General features: G+C 47.9%; 9 protein-coding genes across 9 annotated transcripts; 4 read left to right on the forward strand and 5 right to left on the reverse strand.

Annotated features, from left to right (window-relative positions):
• Positions 1-1,916: 1,916 nt before the first annotated feature.
• Positions 1,917-2,510, reverse strand: N7474_010138 (uncharacterized protein; the record flags this gene model as incomplete). The annotated part of the gene is made up of 1 exon (XM_057201548.1): positions 1,917-2,510. The coding sequence occupies one exon, from the start codon at positions 2,508-2,510 to the stop codon at positions 1,917-1,919; it is 594 nt and encodes a 197-aa protein (XP_057049535.1).
• A 1,193-nt stretch (positions 2,511-3,703) lies between these two features.
• Positions 3,704-4,160, reverse strand: N7474_010139 (Zn(II)2Cys6 transcription factor domain-containing protein; the record flags this gene model as incomplete). The annotated part of the gene is made up of 2 exons (XM_057201549.1): positions 3,704-3,964; positions 4,011-4,160. The coding sequence occupies 2 exons, from the start codon at positions 4,158-4,160 to the stop codon at positions 3,704-3,706; spliced, it is 411 nt and encodes a 136-aa protein (XP_057049536.1).
• Positions 4,161-4,595: 435 nt separating this feature from the next.
• N7474_010140 (uncharacterized protein) lies at positions 4,596-5,897 on the reverse strand (the record flags this gene model as incomplete). The annotated part of the gene is made up of 2 exons (XM_057201550.1): positions 4,596-5,314; positions 5,513-5,897. The coding sequence occupies 2 exons, from the start codon at positions 5,895-5,897 to the stop codon at positions 4,596-4,598; spliced, it is 1,104 nt and encodes a 367-aa protein (XP_057049537.1).
• A 2,558-nt stretch (positions 5,898-8,455) lies between these two features.
• N7474_010141 (uncharacterized protein) lies at positions 8,456-9,405 on the forward strand (the record flags this gene model as incomplete). The annotated part of the gene is made up of 2 exons (XM_057201551.1): positions 8,456-8,848; positions 8,911-9,405. The coding sequence occupies 2 exons, from the start codon at positions 8,456-8,458 to the stop codon at positions 9,403-9,405; spliced, it is 888 nt and encodes a 295-aa protein (XP_057049538.1).
• Positions 9,406-12,870: 3,465 nt separating this feature from the next.
• On the forward strand, positions 12,871-14,429 carry N7474_010142 (uncharacterized protein; the record flags this gene model as incomplete). The annotated part of the gene is made up of 3 exons (XM_057201552.1): positions 12,871-13,371; positions 13,433-13,963; positions 14,016-14,429. The coding sequence occupies 3 exons, from the start codon at positions 12,871-12,873 to the stop codon at positions 14,427-14,429; spliced, it is 1,446 nt and encodes a 481-aa protein (XP_057049539.1).
• A 3,266-nt stretch (positions 14,430-17,695) lies between these two features.
• On the forward strand, positions 17,696-18,892 carry N7474_010143 (uncharacterized protein; the record flags this gene model as incomplete). The annotated part of the gene is made up of 2 exons (XM_057201553.1): positions 17,696-18,138; positions 18,685-18,892. The coding sequence occupies 2 exons, from the start codon at positions 17,696-17,698 to the stop codon at positions 18,890-18,892; spliced, it is 651 nt and encodes a 216-aa protein (XP_057049540.1).
• Positions 18,893-19,159: 267 nt separating this feature from the next.
• Positions 19,160-20,131, forward strand: N7474_010144 (tetratricopeptide repeat protein; the record flags this gene model as incomplete). Its single annotated transcript, XM_057201554.1, has 1 exon — positions 19,160-20,131. The coding sequence occupies one exon, from the start codon at positions 19,160-19,162 to the stop codon at positions 20,129-20,131; it is 972 nt and encodes a 323-aa protein (XP_057049541.1).
• Positions 20,132-20,587: 456 nt separating this feature from the next.
• N7474_010145 (bifunctional folylpolyglutamate synthase/dihydrofolate synthase) lies at positions 20,588-21,670 on the reverse strand (the record flags this gene model as incomplete). Its single annotated transcript, XM_057201555.1, has 3 exons — positions 20,588-21,433; positions 21,486-21,593; positions 21,641-21,670. The coding sequence occupies 3 exons, from the start codon at positions 21,668-21,670 to the stop codon at positions 20,588-20,590; spliced, it is 984 nt and encodes a 327-aa protein (XP_057049542.1).
• Positions 21,671-22,064: 394 nt separating this feature from the next.
• On the reverse strand, positions 22,065-23,375 carry N7474_010146 (uncharacterized protein; the record flags this gene model as incomplete). The annotated part of the gene is made up of 1 exon (XM_057201556.1): positions 22,065-23,375. One exon carries the CDS (start codon positions 23,373-23,375, stop codon positions 22,065-22,067), a length of 1,311 nt encoding a protein of 436 aa, XP_057049543.1.
• Between the last annotated feature and the right edge of the window lie 134 nt (positions 23,376-23,509).

Genomic DNA, 23,509 nt, shown 5'->3' on the forward strand with positions numbered 1-23,509 from the left:
TCAACAGATAAGGGCCTTCTAACGCGCTGTTTTTTATCCGAGAAATATTCCGGAAACACCCAGGTAATCATATACTTGCACAGATAGTGGATTGCCTGGAAGAAACTCGGCTCAGTCGGGGAAAGAAACCACCGTTTCTCCTACGCCGTTCTCCGACACCAAAAAGGGGCACTTTCCGACGTCGCCTTCCTGTGAGATGCATTGGTTAATGATGTTTTTCGTATCGGCGCCTCCGAGACATCTCCCGTAGAATAGCACTGCGAACGTAGCCGCCCTCCAATTAAAACTTGTATCGTAGGGCATATCGTAGGAAACACGTCCAACAATATGTCCAAAGATATACCCTCCGGAGCATATAAAATATAGTGCTGAGATGATTGCGATTATATGCCCCACGAACTCCACTTTGTAGATGAACCCTTTGCTAATTTCATTCCAGATGATGGCTTTCACGTGTGCGACCCCATAATATCTCCCACAGGCTAGCACTGCAAATACAGCCGCTTTCCAACTGAACTTCGCATCATAGTGAGGCGGGGCATATTCGCTAGAATCCGTTTTAGCCATCTTTGCCTAAGCGTTAGTTAAATATTGCCAAATGTCTCTTACAATAGAGTCATATACTTGCCTTGGAGTTCTTGTCAACGATCTGTGCTACCTTGGGTCGGTCAAGAAGACGAGAAACAACAATGTCAAGGGGACGTGACGAATTAGTTGGCGGGTACTTAGCAAATGGGTATTACCCTAGTTTGTATAAGTAGTGTTTACAAGGATCGTTCTCAGCAATGTAACCATAAGTCATGGACACATGAGCCGACACCCACTAGGAGCCTATTGGTGGTCTAGTGGCGATTGAAAAGTCCCTTAATACCTGGGTTGCTCTCAAGCTCCTTAACCGTATTCTTCACTGATAAATGGCTGCTTTGCAAGAGTAGTTTGATTGTATCATCAGAGTCGAATTTGTTGACTGGGAAAGATTTTCCTAGTTCAGTCAACGTTTGGAGCCGATAAGTAATAAGAATGGAGCCGTGATCGGCCGCGAGGAGGAATTCTCCAATATCATATGCATCATCAGCAGCGCTATGGACGGGACAGTATTGATCGATGTTGTCAAAACTGATTAGCCAGCATGAGTTTCCCTCTAGTGAGAGCCAACGTAATACATGCCTGGCTCGTTGCTCCACCTCCTCGTCATTGACCGCCTCGGTATTCTGTGACTGTCCTGGTAATCGGTGAAAGATAAAACTCAAAGATTGCAAGAGCGTGTTTCGATCGTTGCCACTCAGCCAAAAGATGGCAGTGAAATCGTGTTTGTGGTCTCGTGCGAAGCGAATCGCTAGCTGCGTCTTTCCTATCCCTCCAAGCCCATGAAGGATCGCAACTTTTCGTGACTGCGAACTTGTCGGCTGTAAATACTGCCATAGCTTGCCTAGTTCGTCTTGCCGTCCCAAGAAATTTTCAATCACCGGCACAGCGGTAAGGTCTAATGGTACGTCAAAGCGGTGAACTATATAATACAAAAGACCATTTAGCGATGAATTCGAGCAATTAGCAACAGTATGACTAAATAATCGTCTCCTTACCTGACTGCCGTCTAATGGTGCGGATGGTATATTCCTGTACTCTTCAGCAAGAAACAGGCTGGCCGGCAGCAAGGCACATACATGTATAACGGTGGCAAAAGAAGTCTCAGGCTTGTCTGCAAACATCAGCTAAATGCTTTTATTCGCTAAGCAAAGTCTTCCAGATGCACACTCTGCTTGATTCTCATGTCCTGAATGCAGTCCCGCACACGGAACTTCTGTGCCATATGCGTGAGGTAGTTCTCCGTCGCCGCCTCCAGACAGGGATTTATAATGTATAATGCTAAGCTGAAGCCAATATAAACTGATCCACAAAATCTATCAGGCAGCAGGCTACAGAGCCAGAGCCAGTCCAAGGATACCAGCCACGCCAGCAATGCCCGCAGCAACACCACCGGTAGCAATCGGAGCGCCACCAGTCGAGGTCGAAGACGAAGGAGCCGACTTTTTAGTACTAGAGGCACCGGTTCTAGTCGCGGCCGCAGTGCTCATAGTAGAAGCAGTATTATGCGCAGGAACACCAGTAGCAGGAGCATTAGAAGAAGCCGCGCCAACAAGCGTAGGAGTCTGTTCAGCGCCCATAAAGACGTCGATGTAGACACCCTCAGACGAAGCCCAGGCCTTGACACTGCTAGGCAGAGAGTTGTACCAAGCAGGCAGGGTGCCAGCCTGGATTTCACTCTCGATGGAAGAGCGGAACGTGGGTTGCAAGATATCGGTGTACCATGAGGGCGGGATGGCGGATTCAAGCGCCGTGAGGATGGAGTGCGGGACGACCATGGAGCTGCTGTCCTGGTTCGTTTCGGACGAATTGGAGGAGCCGGACCAGGCGACTGCTGAAGCGGTTATGGTTGCGGGCTGGGCGTCGTAGGCAGAGGCCAGGGCCGTGGAGGAGAGAAGGAGGGTGGCGATGACCTTGAACTGCATTGTGGCGGCGGTATTAAATGATGTGTAACGAATGTAGAGAATATTATTTGCAAGAAGACAAGAAACGAATGGCTTGTGGTACAATTGATCTTGAGAAATAGAGTAGAGGGAGACCTCTATAATAGTCCCCATGAGAAGAGCCTCAAAAGGTCTCTCGGCCGAAATACCCATCTTTTACTTTTGGTTTCGCTAGCCAGGGGCTTAGACCCCGTCTTTTTCCCCTTTTCAGCGCCCACCACGCTTTTTCTCGCTACGCCGTCGGTCTCTATCTTATCACCGAAATCATTGGAGAGATCCAGTTGCTTATCCAGCTGTCGGCATCTGCTCACGGACGCGAACCCAATGTGTGGAGATAAAATTTAGCTATCGCCATTTACATGCGAGGCAATCTATGATCTATGAACTGCCGACCGACTGAATCGCAGAGATGAAACAGACAGCTGCATTTGGAGACACGCGGTAGTTACCAAGCAATGTAACAACCAGTCATTGGCCAGTCAGGAGCAGGCCAATGACCCAGGCTCTCGGATCGCAGTACAGTACAGCTGAGTTGATCCTGTCCTTTCTTCTGGGGGGTGAATACGAGGGTGCTGGGTCTAACCTTCTGTAACACGCCGGCAAATATAACTTGTTTTGGTGTAGCTTCATTTGAAGGCTTTGCAGGGGTGGAATGGGTAGTCACGAGTTCATCGCCTTATCTACCCCCTTATCAGTGGTGACGCGAGGGTGGGTCATGAGTTGAACCCCCATAATAGGAAAGAGCATTTTCTCGACTATTAACGCGTCGAAATCGCCCGGGTGAACGTGTTGTTCCGTGTCTATCGAATGTTTTGTAGTTTATCTAATCCTTAGAACGAAGTGCGGGCACAAATTGGCTTTCTAAAACAGGGGAAAATCTCTGGTCCGGATGCTTGTTAAGTTGTTCCGAAGTCTCATATGGATATATATATATCTATGCCGGCCGGTGGTAGCGACAGGGATAACCAATACTCCAAAAACAGGTCCACTAACTCACACTGATCATATAAAGCAGACATCTCGTAACAGATCAAGGCCATACGTACATCTTTCAAACCATAGATACTGCAAATAGGAGGAGAAAAAGGATACGTTGCTCAGACACAATCCAGTAATCGCCATTTGTGCACAAGTGGTCATGCCCCGTGTCAAGCCCCTTTGATCCCGCCCAGCTGTCATCCGACATTAGACAGCCCGCTCTCCTGAAGGAGAAAAAGTTCTCCATCTCGGTCGGTCTGCAAGCTCCGGATTTTTAGAATGAATGATTTCACGTTATCCGGGGTTCCAGAACGAAGCTTAACCACGGCGTAGAGCAGTGCTTGACGCAATGTGGATGGTTCACGGCTATAAGATTTGCGCCTGCGATCACTGCTTTGATCATAGATGCATTGACAACCTTTCGCTGTACAGTTCGCGCATGGAGTCGTACCAGAACACTAGTTCTTGTTAGCACTGGGATAGAACGAATTCATTAGTTCTAACCTTGGTCTTTTTTTGGCGACACTCTGTACAAGCAAGAGAGACATTCCGTCGCTTTCGACATGATGAACATGGTGTCTGCGGTTGGGGGAAAGAGCCTTTCTCGATCGGGCACAGCGGTCGCAGCGGCCGCAAGGAGGTTTTCGTTGTCATAGCTGTTAACTGAGACCCAAACACGTCGGAAAATTTTATTCAGTGCGTGTGTCCAGGGGGAGGAGGTGGGGTGATGCGATGGAATTAAATGACTAATTCGCAGTGCTCGTTCTCTTTGTTTGCTAGATAAAAAGCACCTTGGAGGCTTCACAGAGAGAAAGAGCCCGAAAGCCCGCGACCATTTTTGAGACCAGCCCCATGCAAATTCCCGACCCCGACCCCGGCCCCAGCGATTGCAGTCTCCATAGCAAACAAAGAAACCCGGCGGTACTAAAATTTGACCTGCCAGCCTTGATTTTGGAGTCGTGTGACTGGACGCTTCCATGTAGAGTAGTCTAACCAAAGTTTCTCTTTAGGACCAGGAATACCATATATGGTGCTGAAGTCGTCGGAGTATCGAATCACCCCAGCAAAAACTCCAAGAAAGTCTCCTTCCTAGACTGAGATTATGGGGCAAACTGAAAGGTTTTCCTCTTTAGGGAGTAGAGTAACAAATATAGACTTGTTTCTCATTCCCTCTGTACCTGGATTTAAGTCAAAGAACCCACCAAGCTGTGTGGCTGACGGCTCATGTGGACCGTTCGATTGGAAAGCGGCTTCTTCCGTACTGGAAAACCAGGGGTTACCCGCACTGTTCCATGTATGTTCTTGAATATCCAGTCTCTCCGCCACATGCGGTTGACTCAGCCATAATCTTCCAGTAGAGTCGCCCTGACTCTCTTGTGCCACCCGACTCTCAATCTGTTTGATGTGTAAGCCGTACTTTTCTTCCCAGAGCCGAACCATTTCTACAAGGGACAGCCCTGCTTCTGGGGTATATCCCTTGCAGAAGCGGTCGAATTCTTTTGTGCGATAAAGGAGAATCTTATCGACGCCCGCTTTCCGTATCTCAAATAGTCTCTTCCAGAAAATGCGGCACTGCCGCTGATTAGCGAGGCTGAGCCCATAGCCCGCCTCTCTCATGAATCGCTCGGTTGCGACCTTCTCAGCCACTGTAAATTCATCAAGAGGTCCTTTAGGGGTTGGTAGAGTCTCTGGATCTAGGAGCTCTGCGCCTTTCTTGATAATTTCCCAGTATACCGTTTCGTTACTCCGAGTTTGGATGTCCTTGCTCGCCGAAAAAGCGTTCTCTTGTTTGATCACCTGGATCGCATCTGTATATCGTAACTAGACTATCTCATCCACAAAGCTCTGAATCTTCTCAATCCTGGTTGTCACAGCAGTTTGCTTCGTTCGGTGCCCGTATCTGCCAAGCGGATCATTCAGCCTTATGCAGTTAACAAGTATCTTCTCCACGATGTCGTGAGGCATAGACTCGGCCCGAGGGGCACTCATTTCGATAGCGGACTGACTTTCATGACAATCGGCAGGAGGTAAGGACTCGCAGACGGACAACGGCAGTGTAGGCTGAAATGAGCTACTAGCCGCCATGCACGCCTCACTAGGACCCTCGATATCAGTTGTCAGTGGGCGTGCGACTGGGGTATTGCCTTCCAGGGTTGCTCTAGTGGTTTTGTCCTTCCGGATGGTATCTTTGCTGGTAGTGCTGTCTTTGATTTTCTTTTTCCTCCTCTTAGATAGCCCATCTAACCCCGTGTAGTCCACTCTGCCTCGTTTCCCGGCGGTCGGCAGGAACCGGTATGAGCCAAGGAGTACGTTCGCAGTCGTCTCAAGAATCGGACTATTTTTTGGGGTGAGAAGAGGTGGAGCATCTTTCATTCCCACCTGGAGCCTCATTTCACGGACAATAATGTGTATCAGCAGTGTGTCTCCCACGCAGTAATCGGGTGCTCACCAAAGCTCGAAATTCCGAGGATGTGGTGCTGAATGGGCTCATCACTGCAATCACCGATCCCACAAAGTACTAACAACTCACGAATTTTTTCTGCTGTCAAAGACTGAAGGACGTCTTCCATGACTTTCTTGAGGAGTGGAAGCCAGATAAGTCGGGGGGAGCTGGGGCTGACCCTTCCCTTCATCGTCCGGGGGCACTAGCCTAAAACTGGTAAGTTGGTGCCTAGACTACCCCTTCAGAATCAGACCGAAAGAAAGAGAAAACACATACAGTACTGTACGTACTAGAAGACCTTTGAAGCAAAAAAACAGAGGACGACAGCTCTAGGTGAAATTTCCCCACTGATATCGTCAGTAAGCTTAACATCAACACAGCTATGCGACCAGCTATTGACCATGGTTTGGGTTCATGGCCCCTTACGTCCTGTTTCCTCGGCTATAGTGGTTCCCTGAGTATATGATATGGTCCTCCGGAGTTGTCACGGATATACATAGGAAATGGATGTATACGTGATGACGGGAATCGCATAGCTTATTTGGATTCCTCTGGATGCGAGGAAGCTCCGAAGCTCTCTGTCTTTGCTTCCTCGCGCTACTTCTTGTACTGTATCTAGAGTCAAAGATAGCTGTTCTGATATCGATTATTATTTTCCGGAGCACGCTGTCCATCTCGTTGCTCGAGTGAGACCCTCACAGGAGTCAGAATACCTTCTAGGATTACACAGATCAGCACTCGGGATCTCAGGCCGTTCCCTGGGAGATGTGAGGGTCTCACGTATCCGCAGATGCGGACGGTACGTTTCATATGAATAATCAATATTAAGAACAGCTATAGTCGACTCTAGATACAAGACATTGCGCGAGGAAGCAAAAGAACAGTAGCTTCCCCGCGTTCAGGGAACCCAGATTTACTATGTGGATCCCGCATATCCTATCTCCACTCATCGTGTATGCTTCATGTATATCCCAGACAGGAGAGGGGATGGTCCCTGGGAATACACCAGAGTCTCCTCAGGAGATCCACAGGTCGAATAAGGAGAACAGAGCTTGGGAATCGTCCACGAATATCTCCGGTGTGGAAGTATCCTTTGGAATGAAGAGATCGGACGGGCGTTGATTATCGACTTTCACCTCTCTACATTGAAACGTCACCCAACTTCACTGCGACCACGCACATCGAAGAGACAACTCCGCCGGACGGAGCCAAGAGATGTACATTCATTCTCTAAATCGGCTTACAGTACCAAGACCCGTCTGGTCTGTCAACACTGATCTAAGCTAGAGAGGGAGGTTCAGCTAGCCCCTGTCCAAACGGACGCCCTCGATTTTTTTTATTCTGTATTTTCTTGGCAAGTCGTTACTGTACCCCGCCATGCCGTTGGCCCTCTCTTAAACCCCCACTTCCCTTTCTTGATACCCGTCCTTTTCACGCTCTCTGTATTATTCGGGAAAGACATATTCTCCTGAATAGAAATCCACCTGTTATTAAGAGTTTTACGTTGACTCATGGGGGCCTCTTTAGCTTGCACCAGAGATCATTCTCCATCTTTAATAAAGCCTAATTGAGATTGAGAAGACTACCCTTGTAGTGATAACCCCTTGAGCATTGACTCGACCAGCCATAACCAACAATTATCCTTCAGTCCCGATGGTTATCCCAGGAGGAATCAGGAATCACCCTATTTCCCAACTAAATATGTTGCTGAAGGCCTGACTTCTTACACTAATTAGGATCACAATAGGCATAAAATGACGGTCCGGTGGTTATCAGACTTACGCGTTCCCTAGCGGTCTAAGCCAAAGCAGCAGAAAGCTGAGGGGCTTCATCGTCATCGATGTTGAAATAGGCGGGGAGTTTATCGTTGACTTTGTTGCTGCCAGGACAGACATGGGGCCCACCACTAGTTTTGATCCACTCGCCGCAGACAGAGCATCGGTCAGCCATGGTTTATCTTGTGATTTGAAGCTTGTGAATGGTAAAATTCGAAGTATTTGTGGGCACTTGTAAATGCAGATGAGAGTGATGATTGAAAGGACATATCGAAGCCCCTTTTAAATAGCCGTTTCCCGGGTATGTTTGCCTGACACCTGCTACGTAATGGAGCGTACATATGTTACAGTGTTATCAAATTGATATGGAGAGGTCTGGCTGATTGGACACACACTCCTGTTCGCTAAGCGCCTAGTATCTCAAAATAGCTGGGCGCCAAAGTGCGGGGTAATGTGCTAGAATTCGAGCCGGTACAGCGTTTCAGGTGCCATAGCGCCGCTTTAATTAAATTTAAATGAAACACTTTACTTTATAGTTAATCAAAGTTTGTTTCTACGCGCTTCGGGTTGTGGCGCGTTCCGTGTCACCGCTCTGCCCAGGTATTGACGACTGCGTCGCTGTGCATTTTCAGTACATCCCCCGTGACCGCTACTTCTCATGGGACGTGTCAAATTGCATCTTTCTCGTCAGATGCTACCACATTAATTTCTCACTCATGTCTGCTTCAACCATGAATCCATATGCCACGGAGGTAGACAAAATCCCCCAAACTGATAAATATCTGGACGTACCACTTTACGGCCGGTACCGTCCCAAACCGGACGACTTTCACGTTGACCGTCAGCACCTCAATTCCCAGTCCTCAGATTCTCTGCAATACTGGGCTTCAGTGGTCGGACTCTGCGATGAGTCAGTCAGAATTTACCCGGCGGACGAGGGTGGTCGCGACGTATTCGCTCTTGGAAACGTCATAGTCAAATCAAGCCATCTACACACGGGAGAAGATGCTCAGTATACAGAGATTGACTACTCGTACGCTGATGCCAACGAAATTCAGGCTATTGCTATTGCGAAGACAGCCCTACCAAACGTTAGAGTACCAGAGATTTATTTTGCCGGCAAGGTCCTTATACCTCTTTGTTTCTATCTCCTTAGTCACGCTCCTGGCCACTAATAACGTTCTAGATTAATGGTCGTCAGGTATTGCTCCAGGAAAGGCTCCCAGGTGTTGTGTTGGCCGTCGCGAGGCCATATCTCAACCCGGGACAAAAGAAGTCTTTCAAAAAGCAGGCAAGGGACATGCTTCGGCGCATGCAGGCCATCAAGCCTCCTGATAGCTGCCAGGTCCGCACCCATGTCGTTCGAGATCCCAACATCCTCAATAACGGTCGTATCCAACCTTTGGAAGGAGATATCCTCTTTTCAGAGGCTAACCTGGACCCTGACATGAGCTTCATGCACAATGATTTGACAGAATCGAACTGTATAGTTGACAATGACAAGATTGTGGGACTTATTGATTGGGAAATGGCTGGGTTCTTTGGGTGGAAGACGGCTGGGGAGATCCACCGTAGGATCAGAACTCCTCAAAGAGAGAATTTTGCAAATCTAGGTCTGAGTGAGGAGACGCTTCAGGACATTTGTTTTTGGAATGACCTTTATGAGGACGACATACCATAGCAACACGAAGCAGCTGATTGGGCGGCATACTCTGGTGCTGCTGCGGTGCAGAACCACGGGTCTACAGAGTTCTTTCACCGATACTGGGACATGTTTGATGACTTGATATAATCCGAAAGGTACAGACAGATATCTTGTTTCACCACTTCAAAATTGTGATTATGAGAACCCAATCAGACTTGGAGCAAATCGTAGCGGTTGTATGGATTTATCGTGGCTGTAACCATTGGTAGACAAGATTCTTCGCTCATTGCTATGAAGTCTACGTCTCAGCCTGTCGCAACACGATCCCCAGACGGCAGACTCCTTGAGGAAGAACAAGATACAAACATTCTCTTCATTAACAACAAGAAAAGGTCTAATTTGATGGGGATGCGACTGTAAAGATATGGATAACTCGGCTGGTCGACAGCTTCGTACAGTTGCCCATGAACGTGCCCAAAAGTCAAGCAAAAGGCCTCCGCAAGACAAAAGGCGCTGTGCTATGTCATCTTTGTATCTCATAAATTAGGAATATGCGAGATGAATTCTGCTATGTGTTAATGACGTCCAGGCCCAAGTTAGAGAGATAGCGTACCTGTCAGCTTTCCCGGATGGAAAGTTTCAAGCCCTCTCAGCCACAAACATAACATCAGTATCCATTTATCCATACATTTCATATCCAGAGATCCCAAAGGTCCTTTAAGCTGCTTTGTATCAACGTTGTGCAATATGATGAAAAGGGCATTCCTTTGGTCTTCTGCAATTAGCAAACATGAAAACCCAGTGAGCCCTGGTCCAACATACCACAATCTTGGGATATAGATGAATGCATATACCTCCATACTCTCAGGGCATCTGCACATGCCTGGTCGCTCAACATCGCAAAGGCTGCTTTATAGAAAAGTCCTATGCAAGTTACATCGATTTCTCGAAGGTAATTAAATATTTCTGTGACAATTGTACGGTCACTCTCTGGAATTTGGTTGATCCATGACCATTTCAAGTTAGCCCTTGGTTGGACAATACCAAAGGCTGCGTGGTTTGCAAATGGTGGAGTCCTAGAAAGGGATCTGCTCTCGGGATGACCGCCGCCACCGAAGAGAGCAATCGCGGAGTCATTTGGTGTGTCTGTCCCGGTAGTTAAGTGCCGGTTTTTCTTGTGACATGGAGCTGTCAATAGAACTTTGGACTTTAAATTGAGCTCTATGATCACATCCGGCATGCACTGCGGAAAGTTGGCTCCAATTATGCCTGGTGGTTCATCGAGACACCATGCTGATACGAGTTTTGTTGCTATTCGTATCGAGAATGCTCTTCACTCTACTCTTCACTCTATTAGACCCATTCAGAGATTGGGTAGAATATTTACTTACACGCAGCAATCAGCAACAGGACTGTTGGTCTCATGATTAGTAAATAAATCCTTGGCAGTAGATTGGGAGCATACCCGTCTTGAACGATTACCATTGGTTGTCCAACATGCGGATATTTCGTCAAGCTCTCAGCCACGCACGGGTCCAGTAGCCAAGGATGAATCGCTTTTTCAGCCCTAACTACTTTCCCTCCTTCCAAAGTCACCCAATGAACAGATGCATCGCACCTTCTCTTCATTAGCGTAGTTGAAACCTGCCGAAAGCAAAGTCACTTACTTTGGCTGCCCCTGCAAAGGCCATACTTGCCATTCGATATAGATAGAGTGTCTGAAGTCCGCCTCAAATCCTTCGCGTGTTGGTTCCGTTTCAATAAGTATGACACGATATGATGGCTTCTTATCAACCTGAGATTGGTTATTTTGGGAATTATCTAGATAATTTCTGAATGATTTTTGGGTGTAAGATGCGTCTGGCAACTTTTCGTAGAAATGTGAGAGCTTTCGTTTTCTTCCGGGTTTCACAGCGCTCGTGGGCTGTTCATCGATCTGTTTTGGGGAAGCAGGTCGCCGTTCTTCGAAGAAGTCAGCACGAACCACCTGGGTTCTACTCATAAGGGATGATCACCTTCAACTGCCAGTGCATTGGAAAGAGTAAGGTTAGTTGGGCAGTGCTGGTGCGGGTTGGGAAGAATGAGATGTGCGCCGAACTTTCTATCCGGCAGTGGTGGATGAAGGTAACATGGATGATGTAGTGACGGATATGCAATTTGTTGAAGGTTGGATTGGGGCACGGTTGACGGATTCTCTGGGGGTTTCGCGACCATCAGTCTCTATAAACATCCCTTGGTTCTATGAGCTCAAGGGGAGATCTTCAGTGATGATTCCTACCTGGATCGATAAAAGCAGCGAGTTGGTGATTTGACTGATGATGCGTCTCAATCCGGTGCCCACTTACACCTGGTGAAAAGCAATCACCATTGGCATTGAGGCCTGGTATACTGCCACCGGGCAGTAATAGGGTATCATTCGACGAGGAAGGTAGATCCATGGTCAGGTAGACATGAATCAATAACGATATTCCAGGTACAGACGCGATGAGGACTCTGGTAGCTGTGAATCGGTTGGAACGACCAGTTGAGGTTGCTTCATAGAAAAGAAAAAGGTGGGACCGGGATAGGGTTGCCAAAATATATTTAAGATCAATTAAACACACAATATGCAGGCGCGCCACTAGATAGGGCACAAATATGCGGCCAAAATATGGGGAGACTGTACAAAAGGCCAGATGGAGATAGATGCGTGACTTGCGGCTGCATGAACTCATCATGGAAATACTGAACATAGCCGAACACCGCGGGAAGGGTGTGGGAGAGGAAGGGAGGAGGTGGCTTGTTGACGGGGCCATCGTTATTAATCTGTGTTCCAGGCGTCACAGGCGGCATCAGATATTCTCCTCCGAGGCTCATTTTCCTGAATTCCCTATAGATGTGCTCAGGATTTAATTCAGTGAATTATGCTGTATTGAAATCGCGTGTAATTACGGGAGCTGATACTAAGAGTGGATTGCGGAGCCTTGCTGATCCTCGTGTCCGTGCTCGGCAGGGCCTGTTCGAATGCACTCGTCGAAATATTGGGCCCCACACAACTAGGTTTGCAGCAACGTGATTGTTCTAGCGCGGCGTTTTGCTTTCACTGATCTAGACTTGTGGTCACTGGCCTTTTTGCAGAGCGGACAGGGGTGTCTCGTCTTCTCATGGGCCATTCGTGATCTCCAGTCTAGGCAAAGGCTCAAGCTCCACCTAGCGGCAATCAGGGGTTTTGAGCTATGATGCCGCTACAAGGATCTATGCAAGCGATATTCAAATCCTTGGCATATGTAGTGCGCCCATTGATATATGTATTGATATATGTATGTGCGTCTATCCTCGCCTTCACTGTAAGCCTCCAACACTCAGCTTCTCACAGAGGATGGCTACTCCGGTAGAGCATATCGATGATAGCCAAAAAGGTGAGCTTTTTCCATTCGCCAGAGAGGTGAAGCGCTGGTCTCGCTTTCTTTGATCGTGCACTAAGATACGTTCACTCTTCAAGCCATCGATCATGTATGTTCAATGTCTTCATTGAGCGCCGCATCCACGCAGGTAAACGACTCAACCAACCAACCGGACGAAGATGTCGATGGAAACAAAGAGCACTTGCGGGCCGAAATAAGACGCTGGCGACCGAATGAAGTTGAAAAGATGCTGCTTCGAGGAGATAATAAATCAATTGATCTACTTTGCCAGCTCGGCCTCATTGATGAAAGAGATACCAAATTGACGGGACTGACAGCATTTTCTCCTCGCCGGGAAGAGTACACTCCGAATGAACCGCCTTGGAAGTTTGATCTCTCCCAGCTTGTGGATGGGAACCCTGCAGAAATCGCTAGAAAGCTCTCAGAAGAAAGCTTCCTCAAATTCAAGGGGATTCCTTATGAAGATTTTGTGCGGAAGGCCTTTGGACTTTCATCCGACAAAATTAGTTCTTTCCTTTGGAAGTACGAGTTCCTCGAATGGAAATTATATTCCAAATTGGTCAATGCGCACGTCAATCTTCTGTTCCAAGTGAAGGAAGTGAGTCGCCATCGCCTTTCCGAGCCCCACCTTCCCGCACAAATATTCTAACATGATGCAGATTCTGAAAGAAATCAAAGCCGACCCTTTTATCTATGCCACCGTTGAAACTGCTTGGCAAAGGGCGGTTCTACAAAAGCGGACTCACAAGAGCTCAACAAATGCGAATGAGGAAGATTTAGCATCGAGATTCGATGAGAGACTAGATGCATCACTCCGTTCTGTGGTCAAGCCATTGAGAGAAATCCTCTCAAGGCCGGATACTGCCCCAAACATACTGCAGGAGCTACAGGTCATGAGGTTTCGATTTCATGACTTTTATATGCCGCTTGAAGTGGACTGGGACTCGCAACTTGATACCAGCAACGGATTTTTGGAGCAGATCCGATGGTGCAGTACTTCCGCTCTTGCTGAAGCTATCTCGAGAAAGGATCAAGCTCTATTTGCGGAATATGTCGCTCCTGCTTTTACTGAAGAGGGTGGGCATGCCCGGCAACACCTGAACACACAATGGAACCGTCTCTCTAATACAGTCAAGCGGGTTATGGCCGCTAACATTGGGCTTTCTTCTCGAATTGATCATCTCGCCAACGTAAGTTGAAACAATTTTCTTGTTCTTCAGCAGTGCTGACAGTTCCTTGCAGTCGCTCCACCGTCTACGCAATTACTATTCCCTGACAGCTGTCGTCCAGGGTGTCAAAGCAAGTGGCTTCTGGACGGAGACCCTCGGAAAGTTCGGCGAGCTTATCAATCCATACGAAAATTACCAGTATTATCGACATGAGATGGGCATAAATGGTGTACTACAAAATAATGCGCTACATTTTCTCTTCCCAGCGCTGAACAGCTTCACGCAAGGTAATGGTGATATGGGGAGACTCGTGATGTATGATTCTGCATTCTACATCGTGAGAATTGACAAAAAAAGCTGCAAGATGCATTTTAGCACCTCCGGCCTCATGGAAGCTGTAAAAGATAATGCTGGCTCCACGAGGGATGAGTCTCCATTATCTTACCTCTCCTTTTTCGGTGCTTTCTTCGCTTGTTTCAGGAATTAGGGAGTTCTGTTTCTTCTTTTTCTTCTACTGCTTTAGATCATTGAATTTGAGCTACTTAAAACACAAGTACAGGGGTGAACCACGATTTGAAAATCAATTTGCCGACCAGATATATTATTTCAATCGCTATGCCCCAGCGCCCCAATATTATACTGGCTAAGAAACTCAGTTACCTGCTAGTGCCAGCTTCCTCGGAATTATTTAGCTCAGGTGCTATGACAAAGCTAATTGTCACGTTAGATAAATCAACGTTGGAAAATATCTGGGTTAACAATGCTCTTACACTCTTTCCTGAAATACATAACCGATCTTTAAGTATAGATGGAACGACCGAGGTCCTTTTCGAGAACGACCAGGTGGGTCTTTAAGATTTTCGTCTTTGTGGCGATTCATGGCTTTCAAGTAAAATGGGAAAAATGTTCCTGGATCGGTTGATATGAGACCCATGTGTCTTGGGTCACCCTTGCTCCAACAGTGAGCCCGCATTTCAGTCATGGTGTTGAAGTATCCAAAATCTTTATCGAGACACTGAGGGCAAACATATTTCATCCCCGATGCCTCTGCAATGTCCAAAAGAGATTGCATTTTCGAACCTATGTGAGGCGGTGGTTTCAATAGCCTGTGCTGAGCAAAAAAGCCAATCTCAAATGCAGCTGCTCGATCAGATGGCAAGATCAATTCATTGTCTGCATCTTTCCACCCAATGAGCCTTCGGTAGCAGGTGTAGAAGGTCGACTGTTCCACTGCCATAAGGCCTTCGTGCTTTTTGTCCAATTCTCTCTTGAGGTGATCCGTCAATAAACGAAAACGGACGTAAGAGTTCAAACAACCAGGGCAGACATATTGTTTGTTTGCCCGTTGGAAAATTTGTTTTATCGCATCAGACTTCTTTTCGTTGTCCTCCATTTTGGTGGTAGAATTGGGTGTGGTAAGACGTTAAGGTAGAAACTCGAATACGACGGTGCCCTGAGTTCAACTAGGAAAACGAACGAATAACAAAGTAGAGCTTTCTTAGTAGAGGGGGGCACTTGGCTTTTTAAAAGTTTAATGCTTACTTTATCATGCTCATGTCGGGTAAGTGCACTAGCATGAAAATATCGGGAATGCAAGAGAGAAAATTCCCTACACCTGCGAGGTTTCGCCGCTGATCTTTCTCATGCTCGATTCTGCAGCCGCATTCGAGACTCTGTATCCTTAGTATTCTAATTAGAACACGAAGCCATGCAGATAAAGAATTCTTGCAAAAGTTTGAGATCTATCTGATATGATGTGCTCCGGAACTAGCACACACTTGAATCATTGGGACCAATGGCTTCCTTCTCGTTCTGATAGGCAGTAGTGTACAGCTACTTTTGCCTCCACTTATGCTTCAGTGCCTGCGACTTTCAAAATCCTCTTGCGAAGTAACCGTCATCCGTCTTGGTTTATATGCCCGCTTCCTCGCACTCTCTTTAAGCTCATCTAATTCCTCCTGCTTAAAGTTTCCCTCACACACTGCCTGGGCTATACTCTCCAGCTTGCAGAGGATCCAGCCAGTCGTTACAACTGCATCTTCCATTTTCTTTCCGCCAAGCAGTTTGAAGTCTCTCCAACTGATACGCTGTTGCCCGTCCTGGGTGAAAAAGATCAGAACTAAATCATCTGCCGACCTCTCCGCCCCAACAAAGAGAATAAACTGCAGCATGGTCAGATATGAGGCTTCTTGGCAAATATCGAATCTCACCTCGGGTGACGGTGTGGTATAGTCCGTTGGGTTATGACTTGTACGTGAATTGCTTTTCATTAAGCTGTCCACTTAACAGTGTGCCTTGCGCAGTGATCAATATAGAATAGCTTACTTTTGCAGGGATTGGGAAGCCATTCTGTCGAAGTTTTTTCGACTAGTAGTTCCTCTGGAAGAGGTGATACTCGGTTGAATTGTAACAGCTCTATTGAGCCCCGGGTTGGACGATAGATGGGACGACTGGAACGGGTGGGATCTCGATGATTGGACATGTGCTGTACACCAGTGGCGGAGGATATGTAGGTAGATTGAATTCATGCACGTGTGCATCGTCGTCTTCGCTTCGAAATGGATGGCTTCCTCAGAAGGACTCTGTCGGGTATTTTATTGGCAGGTCAAAAAATTAGGTTGACTAAAAGAAAACCACTTAGAAAGTGTGGCGAGAAAGCCGATAAGGTCTCAAGCTACAAGTTAAATTGCTTTACTGATGAAGAAAGAAAACTCTGGACTTCGTTGGATCCGCGTAGAAGCAACAGGACAGCGTATTGGAATGTCCGCGGCGTCGAGGCTACTGTCAATATGCAAAATCATATATTCCGTGAATTGTGCCAATCTCCCGTACGCTAACGCGACTGCCACAATTGGCTAGGGCTCTCTGACTTCAAGGCTTGCTGCTGTATGGTTGTTGTTTCCTGCATGAGGGCCGATCAGGCAGATTTGCTTTTCAAGGAGGTCAAAGCTAAATTTTGGTACCGAATTATGCGACTTATTATATTTCCATCATGGCGACCTTTGTACACTTTTGATTGAGAGAACTTACATCCATCAAGTTACATGGCTTACCGGGTTAGCGTCAACATAACTGGCTAATGGTATCTACTCATAGTTAATTTAGATAAGTCGAAATCAATTCAAACGATGACCCCCACACAAGATACCAGATGTTCTAGCCCGCTTAAGGCCTCGATTGCGGCGTGCTAGGTGTACGGCGGTTGTGTTGGGCTTGGTTGGTCAGGAAGGGCTCAGGAAGGGGCCAGGAGAGTGTCAGGAGAGAGCCAAGAAGGGCGCAGCATCGTGTAGGGTAAAGATGATACCAATGCGCCGTATTTGATTGGCGCTTTCCTGCACACCCCTGCTCTCTCCGGGCACCCAGTGCCCCCTCCGCACACCCCTGCTCTCTCCGGGCACCCAGTGCCCCCTCCGCACACCCCTGCTCTCTCCGGGCATCCAGTGCCCTCTCCGAACACCTGTTCTCTCTGGGCATCCAGTGCTCTCTCCGCACACCTTCTGTTCTCTCCGGGCATCCAGTGCCCTCTCCGAACACCCTCGTTCTCTCCGGGCATCCAGTGCCCTCTCCGCACACCTTCTGTTCCCTCCGGGCATCCAGTGCTGTCTCTGGGCATCCAGTACTCTCTCCGCACACCTTCTATTCTCTCCGGGCATCCAGTGCCCTCTCCGCACACCCTCGTTCTCTCCGGGCATCCAGTGCGCTGCCTGCACCTGTTGTGTTGCCGTTACCTGCTGCGGCAGTTATCCCAATACCATGCTACCGTCTATCTCGAAAGACGCCGCCTATGGCATTCAGGTCAATTTGACGTCAGGCTCTTTTTACTGGTGTGACAGCTATGAGCTTGGTGTGCAAGAGAAAGAATTGTTGAGGCTTGAGGCCAAGTTCGTTCAACATTCACTCGAACTCGCGGAAGGGGCCCAGTTAGATCAGATCTACCAGTATGTTAAAGAAAAAGCACAAGCAATAAAGACAAGTGGTCCTTCGCTGCTGGAAGCCCCGCAGGTGAAAACGAACCTTGAAGCTTTAGAGAGCGATCCTAAGTTCCTCCATCTCCTGCGCAACGGATTTCCGGAACCAATCCGTGCGGGAAAGATTTGGGGAGACTCCAAATACAAAGAAATGGTCACTTTTACTAAGCTGCGCTTTGGTCCTGCTTATGCTCTGCTGATTATTTGCATTTTCGGTACAGGCGGCCGGTATGGAGAGAAAAGGACAAGACTTACAATGCATCAACTCGCCAAAATCCTCCAACACATAGGCCAGGATATACGTCGGGACCAGCGTTCTTTGTATTGTCCGGAGCTGGCAAGGCATTGGGACAGATTGGCGGGAGAATCAGATAATGAGTGTACTCGCATCCCATTACTATCTGATGGCATAGGACAACTTCAGGCAGGTGCGCAGATTTCAGGAGACTCGCAAGGAAATTCCGCCCAACGTTGCGGCCAAGATTGGCATGCTACTGTAATGAACGAAGGTTAGTTAGATTCGCATGGGCTCTTCAATGCAGTTACTTGTGCTAATCCAATCTCAGATGCACACCAGCCAATTGATGTCGGTAGCCTCACATGGAGTACTAGAAGGAGGCAGTTTCTAGTCCTTGTGCATTTCATGGGCCGCAATTGTATCCGTGAAGACATCCTACGACGAGGGCTTTTGCCTCAATACCGATGGGGCCGCAACGGTAATCGGGAAATCGCTTCTCGGACAGACATTATGGGGTTCGCGGAAATTTTCACTAGTGACGATACCTTTGATCAGGAGATCCATGCTTGCGCCAACGACGGACAGGTCAAAGGGTTGACGCTCGAGGATGGGACTCAATGCTATGCACTTAAAAAAGAGTTGGAGAGCCGTTTGCGTTGCTTTTACTCGCGGCAATTGTGGGTAGCTCTGTTCGCATTCGCAGCATATATCTACCCCCGCGATGATACATTGGACCAGTCGTAAGAATACCTCCCCACGAAACATGAACCTTAATACCATTAACACTCTGCTAGATTCCGTGCAACCGGTAAGCTCTTAATGCCGGTGATGAATCAACTATGGGAATGCCTTCAGGAAGGACATATTCAGGAACTACCATATATTGTCAGGGCAAGCTTCATTGAGGCATCTTTATCGGCCTGTAGGCTGACAAATGCTGCTCATGCAAAGTCTATCGTGTCGACAGTACGTAGGCTGCAGGCTCCATTTATACCGCCATACCTGGCAGCGATGCTTACCTGGCAAGAGAGTGTTTCTCTCCGGTGGGAGGGGAACCATAACGAGTCGGACACAGTTCTGGAAAGAATCTTCTGCCAGCTTCCTGAGGTCCCAGAGACGGACCCGGATATAAGATTGCATTGTGCGTATGGTCGCTTAGTCTTCTCACGGGCGGAAAACGCGTTAATGCGGAATGACTTCGTTCAAGCATGGCAATACGTGGACCGCTGGGAGAAGAGAAGCGACCCTCCATCAATTATGGAGATCAAATTGATCCGACTCTTCAATACTGTCTTCGGGAGAATAGCCAGATACACAGGAAGGTTCTTGTATGCTCGAGAATCCTTTGAGCGTTGCCTACGTGACGGGGATCCCAGTTACCGCCATATTCAATTTCACCTTGCTGACATCTACTGTGAGTTGGGATGTGCCGAGCTGGCGAAAGATCTACTCCTAGGTGACGTGGAACGGCTAAGGCACACGCAAAGCCAGCGATTGAAAGCATTCAGGCGCCTAGCACTGCCGCTAGCGGAGGCTCACATCAATTTAAGAGAGCTTAACACGGCAAGATACACCCTGGAGGAGGTACTCCAGGTTTATGAGAGCATGAAGCACCATGACGTGACCGACCAACTCGGCCATGTTCGCACACTCATTAGCCTAGCACGAGTGGATTGGTACGAAGGCATGTATTCAGGTGCTGACGAGCGGCTCAAACGTGCAACGGCGCTCGTTGAGAGTTATCCAACATTCATAAAACCTGGGTTTGATGTCGCATTCGTCAACCTCTTTCACTCGGTTGTGAAGAGATCCCTGGCTGTTGAGCTCCTCTCAAAGGTACCACGTGGCTACTTCATGGCAGGGAACGGAACTTATTTTTTCAAAGAAATTTTTTCCAATGCTGGGGCAGGTAGTTCTAGTTGTGATATGGAGCTCTCTTCAGTTTCTTCTGGTCTCAAGAATGCTCAGTGCACCGCTCACTAAATGCAAGCTTCCTGTTATCAAAACGTGTGCCGACCTAGAAGTTTGAGCAATTGTACGAGCCCGCTCTAGAGCATCTTCAATTGTCCGTTCACACCATACCATAGTCCCATCTTCGTATTTTCCCCAAGCACGTGCGTACGCTTCTAACTTTTCCACTGAAGATCGGGCCTTTAAATTTCTGTCTGGGACAAGTCAGCTCTCTGTCCATACTTTTCTCGGGATAATTTAGACATATATACCGATCCTTGTCTGCCCGTTCCGTCTTTCATTGTATGTAGTCAATATCATATGCTTTATTTCGAGTCTTTCCCTATCGAGGGACTTCTTGATAACATGTAAAAGTTCGTCGCCGTGACGATCTGAGAAGTTGCTGAAGATGACTACCCTTATGGGGTAGATGTTGACACTGTCAGAATGAGCATGATGCCACCACGGGGTGCCCATAGGTGATTATTCCTACCTTTGTAATTTGCTCATCTCGGCAAACCATGACACCGCAGTGGCCAGCCCTGATTCATTGTGAGCACCGTCAAGGAACCATCTGTGATTGCCTTCTTCTATCTGCTGGTAACGACCAGGCCAGTCAAGTCCCTGAATGCCACGATTGATGCATTCAGCCAGGTTCGTCAATCTGTCAGGAAACCTGAGTGATATCCATTTCCGGGCGACTGCTATGGCAAGTGAGCAGTTTTCCTTCTGAAATCCTACCACTGGCAGTGATGAATCAGGCTCAACAAATGACAGCGTCACATTTTTCTCGTTTGCACGCTGCTCAAGAACCTCAGCAATGATTTGCTCTTGGGGCGATGAGATAGCCGGGCAACCAGGCTTAAAGATGCCTGCCTTGTGCCAAGCGATGTCTCTAATAGTGGGTCCAAGGAATTTGACATGGTCTTTCGCTATTCGAGTCACCGCTGTCACTACGGGTGATAATATGACATTCGTTGCATCGTACTCGCCACCCATGTGTGGTTCATAGACTGCAACATCAACCTTTTCTTTGAGAAAGATATGGAAAGAGAGAAGGGTCAAAAGCTGGAGGTATCGAGGGATGTCCATGTCGGCACTAGGCTCACGTGGCAGTTTATCCCATATTTCGAAAAATGCACTCGCAAAGGCGTCTTCCTCTATCGGCTTGCCATTGATACGTATCCTTTCACGTATGCTAAGAAGATGTGGTGAAGTATAGAGTCCGACCCTGCACCCGAAGCTCTGGAGTATGGACGAGATATACGCGCAGGTGCTACCTTTCCCATTGGTGCCGGCTACATGTATGACGTTCAGCGTTCCCAGATCGAGTTGCTGGTACGATGTTAGCAGCTGCACTTCTTTGTGATATCTGGCCTTGCCATACAGAATAACCGAGTAATTCCAACCATTTTGTCATATCATCCGAACCTCTCATTTGCTTCAAACTCGGCTGCGCACTGGCACGTCTGCAATTGAGAAGTTGGATAGCGGCCTGTGCCAGTTAGAAGGCGGACACCAAGAACCGACAGAGATACTCACTTCGTATTGCCTGTTCATCATAGCAATCATCACTGGGGGACATTGGTACAGGTACGATGTTCGTGCGATGCGGGATTGATGCTTACTTGAGCGGGGTCGAATGTCACATGATCTCCGTCCCCTACGGTGGCCGATAGCGACCAGCTAGAAAATGCGCCGCTAAATTAGCTGTCAAGAATGGTGTCAAGAATGGACTCTCACCGCCTATTTCCTATTGTGTATTAATTTGTTATTAGTGATTAGCCCTGGGTGGCGGTTGGCCGTACAATCTTGTCCACTGATTATCTCTTCTCCTGTATAGCTTCTCTCTCTCCTGACCTTCATTGATCGATCACTGTCTCACAGCGGAGATTTGGGGGCAAACTTCCGTGTCTGACTATCGAATATTCACGTAGTTGTTTCTACATACAATACTTTCTAACTGTCAAGAAGCCTTCCTCTTAGATACTCTCCGACGCTTGGCCGAGTCTCTAGCAGTGGTTACACTGGAGCGCGCCCGATTCGCTCGAGGTTTTTTCCTCGGTGAATCCTCGATGACAGTATTTCCAGCTTCCTCGGTATTGGTCTGTTCTTGTAGTCGTTTGCTTCTGCGTCTTCCAGTGCCCTGAGCCTCGGAGTCATGCGTATCCAAAGAAAGCGTTATTTTCTCGGAATCATTTGCCTCCTGTCCGGACTTTTGTATTTTAGTTTTGGAAGCTTTGGGTTTCTTCTGCGATGTCGTCGGTCCTAGCACCTGTTCATTGGTAGATTGAACAGCCGAATTTGCTGGGCGACCCGATGGATTCGTGATTGAAGGTTGATTGTTGGATTCGGAGATAGGATCAGGACCAAACAACGAAAGCCCCATTGCCGGCTCGCCATCATCACCCTCAGGGACTTCTGCTCTGACTGGAGCAGGGCCGTCATCAAACTCTGGCAAAGGACGTTCGTGTTTCCACGATAATCCAGGTAGTGTAACCCATTCAGCATCCCAAATTCCTCTTTTGATCCATATACGCCTCACATTCTCATAAGCCTTCGTGTTGATATCTGCGGGGGCTGAGGTAGTAGTAATCTCATTCCCCAAGTCGTCTTGGATCCGTTTGCACTCCAATGATATCTGATAGATGAATTGAGGCAAGGGGCGTGATGCCTCCCGCTTGTGTTTCAATTGATCTTGTTGCCTAGGTCCATGTTGGTGTTCCTTTTCCCTATTCAAGTGACCCATAGCTGAATCTGGTTTTGCTGGGCCGGAAGAAAATATATTAAGACTTGGTGCTGCATCCGCATCGGCCTCGGTTGCAGATGGAAGCTCTAGTGGCTCTTCGTGCATCCATCTTGTTTGAGGCCCATTCTTCCATTCGTCTCTCCATATTCCCTGTTCCACCCATCTCTGCTTCACTGTCTCATGAGCGAGTTTCTTAAAATTTGTCCCGATAGGCAGCTTTAACCTTCGATTTTCGAACTCCTCGATGATGTGTGCTTCCACTTCAGCGACCTGGTCGTCGAATTGGTTGTAAGGGCGCGACGTCTCACGGTCCTTTTTCAACTGCCATTTTTGTCGCTCACAAAGTCGCTGATCATCAGACGCACTGTCAGGGCTCTGCAATTCGGTTGAGTTGTGTGATTGATGAGACGTGTATGATGGCGGCCTGCTGAAGCGCGACCGGTCAATATCGAGTTGCGCTGGGTCGGCAAGGAGTTCAGCCAGCGCGAATTGCATCCTAGGCAAACCAGAACCGATGTTGTCTGCCATGGTGATAGAATTTAATGTTTGTGAAAACAAGAAATCGGGTCTCTGGTAGAGAATGAGAATCGGAGGGGGCGGCATAAAAGGGCAAGAGTCCCGCGTCCGCTGACCGTGATTTACGCGCCGGCCAACGGCGCTAA

The sequence above is a fragment of the Penicillium riverlandense genome, assembly GCF_028828495.1.
Source record: "Penicillium riverlandense strain IBT 135883 chromosome Unknown utg000008l_segment0_segment0, whole genome shotgun sequence".
NCBI lineage: Eukaryota > Fungi > Ascomycota > Eurotiomycetes > Eurotiales > Aspergillaceae > Penicillium > Penicillium riverlandense.